General features: G+C 40.1%; 2 protein-coding genes across 3 annotated transcripts in view; one reads left to right on the top strand and one right to left on the bottom strand.

Annotated features, from left to right (window-relative positions):
• Positions 1–2,661, top strand: part of unc13d (unc-13 homolog D (C. elegans)) — a 23,649-nt gene extending 20,988 nt beyond the window's left edge. The window contains exon 34 of the mRNA XM_022201495.2: positions 2,422–2,661. Within this exon, the coding sequence (XP_022057187.1) occupies positions 2,422–2,534 (113 nt within the window). The 3' untranslated portion in view covers positions 2,535–2,661. The remainder of the gene's footprint in view (positions 1–2,421) is intronic.
• Positions 2,556–13,733, bottom strand: unk (unk zinc finger). Of its 2 annotated transcripts, XM_022201488.2 has the most exons (15): positions 13,405–13,726; positions 12,686–12,895; positions 11,054–11,230; positions 10,829–10,959; positions 9,887–10,022; positions 9,670–9,787; positions 9,504–9,588; positions 9,094–9,395; positions 8,886–8,951; positions 8,500–8,683; positions 7,947–8,048; positions 7,654–7,839; positions 7,389–7,570; positions 6,986–7,246; positions 2,556–4,274 (listed from the first exon to the last, which is right to left on the bottom strand). In XM_022201488.2, exons 1-15 carry the CDS (start codon positions 13,551–13,553, stop codon positions 4,119–4,121), a joined length of 2,445 nt encoding a protein of 814 aa, XP_022057180.1. In that variant the 5' UTR covers positions 13,554–13,726; the 3' UTR covers positions 2,556–4,118. The 2 variants fall into 2 exon arrangements, with proteins under 2 accessions (XP_022057180.1, XP_022057181.1); XM_022201489.2 differs by lacking the exon at positions 2,556–4,274 and having other exon boundaries at positions 7,092–7,246; positions 7,385–7,570; positions 13,405–13,733.

Raw genomic sequence — 13,733 nt, 5'->3', positions numbered from 1 at the left:
TGGGAGACGACCAAGGAGGACACCACTGCTGAAAAAAACTCATAAAAAGCGAGACTGGAATTTGCAAAAATGCATGTTGACAAGCCACAAAGCTTCTGGGAGAATGTCCTTTGGACAGATGAGACCAAACTGGAGCTTTATGGTAAGGCACATCAACTCTATGTTCATAGACTCAAAAACCAAGCATACGAAGAAAAGAACACTGTCCCTACGGTGAAACATGGAGGAGGCTCAGTAATGTTTTGGGGCTGCTTTGCTGCATCTGGCACAGGGTGTCTTGAAAGTGTGCAAGGTGCGATGAAATCTGAAGACTATCAAGGCATTCTGGAGAGAAATGTGCTGCCTAGTGTCAGAAAGCTTGGTCTCAGTCGCAGGTCATGGGTCTTCCAACAGGACAACGATCCAAAACACACAGCCAAAAACACCCAAGAATGGCTGAGAGAAAAGCGTTGGACTATTCTAAAGTGGCCTTCTATGAGCCCAGATCTGAATCCCATTGAACATATGTGGAAGGAGCTGAAACATGCCATTTGGAGAAGACACCCATCAAACCTGAGACAACTGGAGCTGTTTGCTCATGAGGAGTGGGCCAAAATACCGTTGACAGCTGCAGAACGCTCATTGACAAATACAGAAATCGTTTAATTGCAGTGATTGCCTCAAAAGGTTGTGCAACAAAATATTAAGTTATGGGTACCATCATTTTTGTCCAGCCCTATTTCATTAGTTTGTTTTTTTTAAATAATTATGTTAATCAACAATTCAAAAGTGATGGCTGATTTTGATTATTTAATTTTCAATCAATTTTTATTTATTGTTACTTTTGTGAGTTTCAAGTGATTTCAGTGAGAATTGTGGGATTTTCCTTCTTTAACTGAGGGGTACCAACAATTTTGTCCACGTGTGTATCAATACTCTAAACTTTACTGTAAAATAAACTGCTCTAAACAGTGCGAAAGACTTTGTTCTAGTGACATTATTTTCACCTGATTCTTGAGAGCTCTACAGTATTTTAAGCCTCTTTTGTTTTGATGTTATTGCCTGGAGCTTCAGTATTCTGATTCTTCATCAATGCTATTATCAGTTTATTTGAAGTTTAGTGAAGTTTCTGTGTAAGGTGACCAAATCAGAAACCCCAATTGAATACTCAGGCAGTCATCAGCCAACATGCTCTGCAACCTTTTCACAGTGTGATAATGTCAGTGTTGTTTAAAGCCGCTTCCTGTGGTCCTCAACCCGATAAAGGAAATTAATCTACTTATGGCTTGATTTTAGTCTTCAGTCCTGCACTTTTTTGACACATTTTCACATATTTGAAGCTGCTGTCGGCAGAAATCTAGCAAAGGCAGATTTTTTTTTTAAAAGCCAGAATTTAAAAATATACAGCCCTCCTTCCCCTCATTGTTCTAAACTCCTCCAACCAGATGAGCAAACCCTGAAAATCCACAAACACAGCCACACTGAAAGTCAGTATATAAACTTTTATGCTCACCTGATCTGTGTGCTGTATCTACTCTCAGACCTACGTTGCTTTGGATAAAAGCATCTTCTAAATGAAATTGTAGAATCTGTGATTGCTGAAGAGATTTTCTATATCCTAAAAAATGGAGCCAAGAGGAGGTGCGGAAGTTTCCTCTTTAACAAATTAAATGGCAATGTGCATAAAATTTTTCCAAATTAGACCAAAATATTACTGCCTACCCCAGCTCTTATGCTACTTACATAATTGAGTAAAGTTATCCAATCACCCATTCCAGGTCATCAAAACCACTGCATTCTTTTTATGCACATTTCATTTTGTAACTAATTTTTCCATGAATTTAATTGTGATATCGTATACACCAAACATAACATTATGACCACCTGGCTAATATTGTATTGGTCCTCTTTATGCTGCTAAAACTCCTCTGACCCAATGGTTCATGGACACAGGACCTCTGGAGATGTCCTGTGGCACCAGGATGGTGGCAGTGAATTCCGTGGGTCCTGTGGGTTGCAGGGAGGACCTACCTAGATCAGGCTTATCCTGGCACATCCCACAGATGCTCAGTAAGATTTGGATGTGGAGAGTGTGGAACTCCAGTGAACACTTTAGCTCTGTCATGTTCCCTGGGTCACACCTGAGCAGTTTTTGTAGTGTGTCGGGGTGCATTGTCCTGCTGAGGGTGAGAACTGGCATCAAGGACTGTTGGGGTAGCGGGGTTGCTTCACCTGCAATGTTTAGGTGGGTGGTACATGTCAAACATCCACATGAATGTCAGGACTCAAGGTTTCCCAGCAGAACATTGCATTATAACAAGATGATCAACGTTATTCACTTCACCTGTCAGTGGTTGCAATGTTGTGGCTGATCGATGTATATACCATTAATACTAAGTATTTTAGAAACCTAATCCTGTATCTGTGGATGTGTTTCTCCAGAGGACAGCATCCTGAGGTTACTGGAGTCCAGGAGAGGAGAGCGGGAGGCTCAGGGCTTCGTGAAGAAGAGAAGACAGAGAGAGAAACAGTCCCAGGAGGGCGTTCAGTCGTAACAAACACACAGAAACAAGGCGTTCTTCCAAAAATATACAATTTGTTTTAATGATCTGTACCAAAAACAAAGAAAAAAAAATCCACTCAGAAGGAAACACTGGTGTTGCATGAGTTGTGTGGGGACAGTATGCTGAGCATGGGTTTAACAAACACCATCACAGTGATCATGAACACTTTCACACCTGCATTTAAACCTCACACAGCTCTTCACATATGCTTCCTGACACTTTGTCTAATCAGTGCAAGAGATAAGTATGACATCACTTAACTATATATATGTGTGTGTGTGTGTGTATTAGACTACATTTGACACACTGAAATGTCAAAGATTACTATAAGTTTAAAGAGTTTGGCAGAGAAAACTTTCACGTGTTGATTTTAAACACAGCAAAAGGGCCGGTTTTAACAAAAATATGTTTGAGTTAACACGAAAAGCTTTTAAGTAAAAATTCAAAATATGTAATTTCAAAGACTACACAAGCTGATGTTTGCCTTGATTGTGTTGACATGCTGTCTTCTTTCAGTTTACGTAGAAGATTATTAGAGAAAACCTGAGTGCTTCAGAGGCCATCTGTTGTAAATCTGAACAAATATTACTAATTTTTAAATATTTCTGTCACGACTGAACAGTAATTGACCATTATGAATTTCTTTTGCTTAAAAAAAACTGTTAGAAAATTTAAAAAAAAATAAAAATGAACACATTCAATATAATTTAGTGAGTGCTACCAGCAGACTGATGTGATGGCCTCCTTTCAGTTCGAGGAGTACAGGATCATTGTCTGGATGAAACTCCATGTGCCCTTTTAAGTGTTTTCAGTCAGACCTGTAGAATTTGTTAAGATGGCTCAACACTCTCAAGAATAAATTAAAAAAAAAAAAAAAAAAAACCCTGCTAACCTGCCATGTTATCCATCTATCTAGAGATCTTAGCTGACACACATACCACACAGATATTCTGTGAGGTACCAAGTCTTGCTTTTTGAAAAGAGTTCAGTGTTTAATGAAATGTTTTCTAAGTTTCCAGTGCCAAAAATCCAAATGCCACAGATTTTTTTTTTTTTTTTTCTGTAAAAAGTGCCAGTGGACACATTTAATCCTCAGCAAATCAACCTGAAACCACCGAGATGGATTGATAACACTCTAGAAAGGTGTGTTTTTTTTTAGACTGAAAAGAATGGATTCAGAACTGTGTATGTAAATGTTCCATAATTAGGGTTAGAGAAGAAATAACAGCAGGTCTTTCAGTTATTTTCACAACTGAAGAGCAGGGATAAAGAACAGTGTTGCTGGTCAAAAGCAATAACTAGAAAAATGTACTGTGTTCCTTGTGTAACACTGAAAACATTATTAAATTCCTAAATTCCACATCAAGAGCTTTGACTTCGTGGGTGATGCTCTCTAAGCTGGTCATTCACGGGTAAACGTCATCTTAAAAGTACACAACCAGATCAGTGCTTTTGTTGTTACTGTATTACAAAGTGACCTCTACCCAGATTTGAAATGGCGCTCGGCATCCAAAGGCTGGTTTTCTGTGGAATCAGGACTGACTGGTCTGGAATCTGTTGCTGGTCCGACCAAGGTCAAGAGAGCTGCTGCTCCGGGGTCTGTTCGGGGCAGAGCGGACACTCTGTGGAGGTGGAGCAGCTCTCACACTGTAGTCCATGACCGCAGGGCAGCGACACCGAGCCCTGCTCTCCACACGTCACACAGCACTGTCTCTGTTTCCTGTACACCACCTGTTCAGATAGAACATACAGACGTTTACACCTCGAACACTGGAGAATGTTCAGTGATTTAGAGGAGCATGTGAAGTTAATTACTAGCACTGGAAAAAAAATAATAAATCAGGGTCACCAATATTGTCAGAGAATGACAATGAAAAAGGAAATAAAAATATTACGCTTTGACAGTATTTGTTTTTTTATACAGTATATGCAAGGGCGTCAGACATTTATTTACTGCATTTTGGTGAATTTTTATGCTCCAGTTTGTACTTTTCTGTATCAATTTATTTCTGTAAAGAAAAACTTCAGGCACCAATTCAAAACATAATCTAAACATATATGGATCTAATCATGTTTTACACAATAGTCAGTGAGCATCTGAGTTCATAATTCACTGTATTTGTAAAATATATAAATAAATTATTAAAGAATAATCCATTGTCACACATGTATGACACTGTAGTAGCCGACAGTGTCAAACATTTACTTGGACAAGTCTTCTTGTGATTAAATGCTTTTGAACAAATATAATACTGCAGCACTGTAAAGTTAAATGTTGAAAAATAAGACAATAGGTCTTCTGTTGTTTCAGTTCTATGTTATAAAAAAAACTTTGAATTTTAAACTTTCCAGCAATAAAGAAATATTTGAAGCCTCTTTGTCTCACATACACTTACTGCAGACAGTTGATAACAAACAAATAAAAAATAAAGAAATGCAGGTTCATGGAACTGACACATTCTTAAGGGAAAGAATATATCATGGAATATTCGTCCTTCGTGCGAAATTGGACGGGAAGTGAAGTGACATATAATGCATATTAATGCCATAATGAACAAAAAAAATTCAAATCTGTCAAATAAACAAGTAAAGCACTCAGAGCACAGTACTCCACCAAGGCTGTTCATTTCCCCATATGGCATTGTTAGAAATGCAGCATTTTAATTTTTTTAAGAAATGCAGCATCATTTGTTTATTAGTTATTGATGATCAGAAATCATGGCAACATAGAATGTGGCCATTTAATATAGATGTAGTACCCACAAACAACATGACCTTGTACTGAGCACATGTGACCCACAATCTAATCAGTTGTTTCTTGTATCACTTCCAATGGATGAGTTCGATAAGTCCGCAGCAGTTGATTTGTAGTAAGATCGCAATCATGTGATCGTCACATGACAAACATAAACAAGAAAAGAACTCGGAGAGCGCAGTACTCCGCCAAGGCTGCTCAGTCGTTGCATGATTTCCGACGGCTGAAAGCTTTAAAAAAATTTGCAGAGTAAGATCCAATTGTGATCGTCAGCAGGCAGCTGATGTAGCGCTCACTTGTAGTCATAGTGACAGTGATGCTGTGCCGCTATCTTGCAATGATACAGAAATCTTTAACAAATCTGTGGATCCAGACTAAAATCTGCATAATTGCCAAAATCTAATCAGGTGGTCCTTGCGTCATTTCAGACCTTCCTTGAAAATGTCATCCAAATCCGTTGGTCCGTTTTGGAGTAATGTTCCTAACAGGCAGACAAACAGACAAACCAACGGCGATCGACACACAACTCCACAGCGTTCCTTGGCAGAGTAATGATTTAAAAGCAGCTTATAAATTGTGACTCTGTGTGATATCTGACCTGTTTAATGCAAAGAAAAGTACAGTGTGCCTTGTTGTCAAGGCTGACATTCAAACTATACTTTTTGCTCTCTGTCATGTTTTTAGATGAGCAATGGTGCTGAAATGTGGAAAAAGCCTTTGCCAAAGCACTTGACACAGCTCAAAATGGATTTTTTAATGCGACCACATGTAGTTCAGATTCATGCCATGTTGACAGAGATTGTAAATGTTACCAGGTCCAGCTTCATAATATTGCCATTTTAACTACTACCAAAAAGTAAACACAGTGCTAATACAACTGACATGTTGAAATGACATCAGATTAATCATGTCTGAAAGAGGTTTTTGTGTCAGCTAGATAGAAAAGGGAGTCTATGTTTTTGACAGTACTCAAAATCCTACTCCAACACCTTGATATATCTGGTAACATGGTGACATAAACCTACAAATATGCTAATTTTTGTTCAAATGCTGTAGGAATTTTCAACAAGTATTTTTCATGATTTCAACATATTATTTCTAGATTATTTCATTTCACCCCAAGTGTGGACTGGAGCTCACCACGAGTGAGTTTATTCAGGATGTTTCCATCATGCAAGTAGTGCACAATAATACAAATGTCCAAGAATGAAGAAGAAGGCCCATTTACACCAAGACAACAATGAAAAATGTGTAACAAGAAACAAGATTCAGGAATCTTGGCTGACACCAAATAATCAGAAAAATTCAAGGAATGACCAGACACTTTAGAGAATATAGAGAATTTATCCAGGCATCCCCTCTAAAATAAACCGAGTATTTCCAATAGTCAGGACTCAGCTAACACAGACAATCCCCTGTAGTGTGGTAAAAATGTGAAAGGACAACTCCGGACAATTTACAGAGTTGATATAAGAAAATTGCTCAAAGTGATACTTACAATTTCTGACATTTTTCTAAAAGGAAGCTGTTAATTTTGTATACCTCATGAACTTTTAAGCTGCTTAATGTTCCATAAAAATGATCAGCTCCAATGATACTGTGAAGGCTAGTGGATACAACTGAAAACAGTTTCATCAGAAGGAACCATGTCAGACAGACTTGAATAGCTCTCAGTCTGTGATCTTACCTGTTCCACAGCATGTAAGCAAGTACAGAGCTGAGCCTGTAGACTGAGGACTGATTCTAGCGGTAGTCGGTGTAGGAGCTGGAGTTGGTGCAGTGTAAGATGGGGATTGTCTCCGCTCCGTAAGCTCTCCAGGGCTTCCTGCAGGAGAGAAGCCTGTCTCTGTGCGTCCTCCTCAGCCTGCCTGGCTCTCTCTGCTTCCATGGCCAACCGTGCTGCATGAGCTCGAGACTCCTCTGCATCTGCTTTAAGAGTAGTCCACGACTACAAGGCAAAGCAGGTAGAACTCATGAAATCCATTCAAAGCTGGAGTTCATTTCTAGTGATGATAATGTATAAGCATGCACTAACACAAACACAACCATTTCACAAATGTGCACACACACATGCCCCACTACCTACCTACCTGAGATGTGTGTCTCCAGCTGTGACCCCACTGCTTCAATGTCCTGTGAGCTTCTTCCAGCTCTTGTTTGAGCCTGGCAGTCTCTGCACAGGGGCCAGAGGGCAGCAGGGTGGGGGGAGTACCAGGGGAACCCTGGCCTGATGGGAAGTGCTCCCAGATATTTGTGCTCATCCCATTCAGACCTACAAAATTAAAGAATTAATATGAGCAAAATCATATAATCCCTCACAACACAGATGGATGTCTTAACTGAAATTCTACAGACCTAAAGAGCTATGAGATGGTCCCAGAAAGGTGCTCTCTGACTGACCAGGTTGTGACAGGTGAGTAGAGAAGAATGGTGAAGCATGTGGTCTGACTGGGGGAGACGGTGACGGGGAGCTAAAAGGAGCAGAGCTGCTAAAAGATCCTGGGATGTTGACAGGGGCTGAGCTCTGCAGCTGGCTACCACCTGTAAAGACAAAGGAAAAAAATGATCGAGAAGTACATGTGCATATTGCTGAATGTCATACATATGTTTATATGTAGATTACAGTTTGTGTTAATGCTGTTAAGTACCCAGCATAACTCCCACACTGGGCAGAGCAGAGCTGCTCTCCAAGCTTCTCTCCAACGCCGACACACCAAAGTCATTCAGGTCAAGATCATCCAGGGCTGACTCTACAACACAAATAAAACCACAATATTTTTTTTCCAAATGCTGACACACTTTAAAGTTCCCACACAGTGCCTCATTTCAGCAAATTAATTAAGCTCTCATGTATCCCCAGAGTATATATTCAGCTCAAAATACTGCAAAGACAGTTCATTTGCCATGAATGTACAGTCATGGGAAAAAAAATTATTTGGCCATCGTTGTTTTCTATAATTTCTTGTTCATTTCAATGTCTGGTACCACTAAAGATATATTACCTGAAGAATACTATGAACACGACCAAAAATACTGCTGATTACATAATATTTCAAGTCCTATTTGACATGCTTTAGCTTTAGCATTTATTACTCTGCCGCATTCTTTGGAGGAGTAATAAATGGATTTTCACTAATGGGGCCTAAACATTTTGAAATGTGCTTTAAATGTGTGTTCAGAAGTGTTTTCATCTATACTTACCAACAACTGACTCCACTGTCTCACTGGTTGGGTAGAAGGGCAGGGCATTAGCATTCATGCCTGACGAAATGCTGGATCCAGGCAGTCCAAGAGGGGCAGGGCTGGGTGGTGTGGCAGCCAGACTAGAGGGGATGCTTGAGGACAGACTTAGAGGGCTGCCAACTGGCAGGAATACCAACAAGTCCTTAAGAAGAAAGAATAAGTATTGTGTTACTTTATTCATGTGTCCTTCCAACAAGATTATATTACTAACAAAAACAAAACATGCTTTTTGAAGAAAGTTTGCCAACTAGCTGGAGGTATGCAGAAGTTAGAACATAAACACACAATAAAAAAAGATGAGAAACATTTTGAGGTCAAGACTGTGAAAGGCAAACTGACTGTACCTGTTTACTTTGTGTTGATGCTAATTCTCTGTTGCGCTGCTCAAGAGCAAAACTCCTTTGTTTGGCCTGAAATCACAAACACATGATGTAGGAAAATACAGAACAAACATAGTGTAGAAACTGTAACATTCCTGAAGAGGAAGTCTGTCTGTTATTTAATCGTATTTAACAGAAACTCATAAAGCCCATCCCCCCTTTTCCTTCTCACCTGGTCTTCCCGCTCAAATCCAGGTGCCCTGCCGTACCCTCCCTCTCCTGCCCACGGAGACAGAGGCTCTGCTCCTCCACTCAGATCCTCACACAGAGACAAAACACTACCCAACAAACCCTGCTCAGCTACACACGACCCTGCTGAGGGGGAGAAGGGGTCTGACAAAGAACAAGTCCTGGGCCCCATGCTGTGACTGCTGGGACTGGAAGAAACCTCCTGGACAGGAAGAGGGTCTGGAGGTCTGGGTGGTGGTGGTGAGCTGGGGTTGGGAAATGATGGCTCCTCAGGACCAAAGGGTTCTGGAATTGATTTATATGTAAATATAAATACAAACGACAGCATTAAAACACAAGCAAATCCTCAGATGGCTGTAGAGATGTGATTAAAGATGATTTATGTGAACTTACTTTCAACATGAGCAAAGGCACAGAAGGGCCCTCTGGGACAGCTGCCACACTGTTGCATATCATTACACTTGGTGGATTTATAGATCTATGACAAAAGAAACATTCATATTCATACACAGTGATTTCTGGTCTAGATTCTATAAAACTTCTTTTGAAACACACAAACCTCTGGATGGAACTGTTGTTCTGTTCTTGTGTGGCAATACTGGCATCCCTCGGCTCCCTCACATTTGCTGGGATCACCCCATTCTTCGCTCTGTTTCACTGATGGACATGGCAGCGCTCTGTGGCAGCAAACAACAGTTTTCTTAAATGTGACCCAAATAAAAAAAACAACTCAATGATCTCTAAATCTCTTATGTTAGCATAATGTAATAGAGCACCTGTATTTATGCTTGTGCGGGCTGCGTCTCCTGTCTTTGCTGTTGTGGTAATATGGACAGGCATAACCTTGACGGCACAAGCGAGGAGGCTTTTTACAGAGCTCTGTCTTGTAGTGGGACAGCACATAGTTGTTATCTGAGAAGAGAGGCAGACAGAGAGGGAACAGAGAGAATGAGACAGATTATGCAAACATCAGGTGAAAATATGTAACGATAAAATAACTGCAGATCTTCCAAACAGAAAGGAATGAAGTTAATAAGCAGGGATGGGATCAGCAAGTTCTGATTTTAGCGGAAAGTTGTTGACGGGGGGTGCGGCGGCGCAGCTACTTCCAATCGCTGGGCCGTTTACAATCGTTGTTAACAAGCTATCGTTAACGTCGTTACCATCGTGCGGGAGTATCAGCGACAATAAAGTGTTCAAACTTGTGAAATCAGCGTTCAAATAAATGAAATCTGCGGAAATCCGCGGATCCGCGGTAAATTCCCATCCCTGAAAAAAGCGGAATTAGGCGAATTCGCGGAAAAATCACATCCCTGATTAAGTATTTGGATTTGCTGATTTAAAAGCTTTGACAGTGTTAGAGTAAACATGAAGCCCAAATTTACCCATCAACATCATCAGAGAGGGCACAAAATATGGCAATCATGTATGTGCTAACACGCACTCCTGTAATACTGTATTATAATGTGATTAAAAAAATAAATAATCACTGTTATGATAACTTTCCCCAGTCATCAAATCCTGTGTCATAATATGATTAACCCTTTTGTAGTGCTATAACATCTGCCAAGGCTCCAAACTCATAAATCTGGGTCACACTCCAGATTTCACTGTTACTTGAAAAATGATCACAACCTGTCGTCACCAAGCTTCAGTTAATTTAAGAGAGGGCTGCTTTCAGCATGAATGCCTGCACTAGTACTTTAGCTAACACGTACCTTGCCAGCGTGGCTCCTCACTCAGGATTTTCTCAATCAGAGCTGTACTCGCTGCCTGCCCTGACTGTCCATCTCCTCCACCTCCATCTGTGGCCCCCGAGCTGCCTTGAGACTCCATGACCTGCACTTCTCTGTAAAGCATGCGATTTGAAAAGATTGTCAACAACTACAGCGCAGACATCAGAATCAAAAAAATGGTTTGCTGGCTTGTTAGCATTTGTGCACCTGATATCATATACAGGGCTGCGCAGGTCATGTGATCCATGAGCAAAGGCACAATGGGAGCCATTCTTGCTGCAGTGGCCTTTTGCATCTGTTTCATGAATACACGATCCAGTTTTATAGTAGCGGAGGTGGTATCTGCGCTCGGTGTCACCTGCAGTTCGATGTAAAAATGGGCATCTGGAAAAGACAGACAAACAAGTTGTTTATGTTATAAACACTAGGGATGCAGCTAATTTACTAGTATTTTTATTATGTATATTTATCATTTTGTCAATGAAATTGAAGTAAAATACATCTCTTTTTTCGTGGAGTCCAAAGGAATGTCCTAAAATCACTTGCATTGCTTAGTTAAGAGTTTAAAATGCAAACATATTCCATTTACAACACAGAGAGAATCATTTAATTTGTCTGTATCCAAATTAATTCTGAACACTGGCTCAATATTTGTTGTGCTAAACAGTTTAATTCTGTCATATAGTATGCTATTTTGCAAGCCAAAAACAGTAAAACATCCTTGTTTTTGTACAACTGATAGCTGCAGTTATTATTTCAACAGGAACATAAGCAAAATATGATCTGGATTTCACAGGCTGTAAAAGCTACAAGTGATCATAGTATGGGGCTGAAAAGAACATTCACAAAACACTCTCTGACATAATTTACAAGAATCACAACACACTAGTGATATGCTAGCTAGGATGCTGTGAGTTCACAAAATTCACAACACACAAAAAACACAAAAGTCTAAAGTCTGAATAAATACAAGTAAATAGTTATATTTACAGCTAACCTTTTACTTGACTAGAAATATTTTTTAAGTTAATGTGTATTTATTTAAAGTTCTATCTACAAAGTACTCTTTCCACCTCTATGTGACACTGCAACATACTGAAATGAAGCATAAGACAGAAAAAATGGTAAGGCACACTCAGCATGCCCAAAGTGGTTCATTAGCACGTTTCAAAGCCACCCCAGTCGTTTCCTCAATCACCTCTCAGCCTTAGATTTGCATTCTCCTTGTATGTAAATGAGCAAAGGGGCTGTCATAAAGACCATACTATCTCTTTTCAGTGGAAATGAGGCACACAGAGTAAATGAATAGGTACCGATGCTCCCTGTGAGGATTAGACACCATTCTTCCAAGGTATTGGACTCACAGAGGTAGACAGGGCGTATCCTCAATTGCTACTTTATTGCTTTTCACCCAAATGTAAAAGATCTTTTGTAATGCTATGACCTAGACATTCTGGTGATTCACTTGAGCAATTTAAAATTCAAATGTAAAGGGTTTGAAAAAGGACAGGGGTGATATTGTGGACATAAACAACATATAAATATTTGTGGTTGAAGCTGCTAATGTAAACTACAAAACAATGATGTTCTAGAGTTTTCCTCAAAACACGAGATAAGTATTTTTACTGTAAATTAATTTTGTTTCTCTAACTTCAAGAAAAATTATGCAGACTCTCCCTTATGATTGTTCCTGATACACTGAGGCCAGTTTGGCAGTTAAGTGCAAAAACAAAATTCATCCTTCACAGAGAGAACTGTTTTTACCTCCTAAATACATGTGTATGGTGAGGGGTCCGTAATAAACATGCATCAAATCAGTAAAGCCTTAGCTGCACTCACTCATCTCCATCAGGACAGGTGCCTGTTCCCTCATCGTATTTGGTACAGTAAACATCTGGGCTGTAGTTGAAGGTCCCGTCTCGTCTGCGAATGGGTCTGCGCCGCCGCTGGTTCAGGAAGTGCCAGTGGAAACAGGAAAAGGGCCTGTGTTGTGTACATTTATGCTGTACGAACAGGGGACATTGCTCAGTTCTAAATTCCTTCAGATATCTGGGAGAGAAAGAAGCAACAAGAGAGTGGAATACATTTTTATACAGTGTTATTGTATAATTTCAGCTTCTCAAACAAGACTGTAATGATATCAATTTGTACTACATTAATTATCTTTGCTTATAATGAATTCCAGGGATCCCTACATGTCTTCCCCTAGTACTGTATAGCCTATGCTGCTGTCAAACCATCAGAAAGGTTCCTATGAAATGTAACTAAACTAACATTTAAGCTACAATGACGCACACAAACACAGAACAAACTATACAATACCACACAGCTTGTGAGTAATGGCTACTTTTACTGAGCAACGTTAGGCCTCTTTATCGAGACCTGCTCCGGTTTACAAGCACATAATCACTGGACAGGCTTGGTTCAGTCATTTCAAACAGTCTTAAAAATATTACACTCTCAGTTTTTCAAGTAAAACAAAACTGATGTTAAGCGTATGCAGCTACACGTGAGGTTGTGTACACTTAGCTGGCTAATCCAGCTAACTAGCTACGTACGTGTAATGTTGAGGTTTCTCGGGCTGTACGTTCAACACGGTTGCGGGAGATGTCGACCCCCCTGCAGGCGAAGACGAAGAGGACGAGGAGGGACCCCCGGTAGTCGTCGCTGCCGAAGATGACGGGGGCTGTGAATGTGTTTTAGACATTTTAACCCACTTGAAGCCTAACAACAAGAAGCTTGTTTTTAGCTTACTAGCTAGCTATTCCTATTAGCTTCGAAATCCGCATTCTACAACGTTGTGAGCTTGCGCAGGGCAAGAGGAAGTAGTAGCAAAGGGACAACTAGCTAGAACACGGAACCATGGGGTATGGAGTTCACTCGTGAC

Source organism: Acanthochromis polyacanthus, chromosome 19 (genome assembly GCF_021347895.1).
Source record: "Acanthochromis polyacanthus isolate Apoly-LR-REF ecotype Palm Island chromosome 19, KAUST_Apoly_ChrSc, whole genome shotgun sequence".
NCBI classification, from domain to species: Eukaryota; Metazoa; Chordata; class Actinopteri; family Pomacentridae; genus Acanthochromis; species Acanthochromis polyacanthus.
The sequence above is the reverse complement of the archived record's forward strand: the minus strand, read 5'-3'. Positions and strand labels throughout refer to the sequence as shown.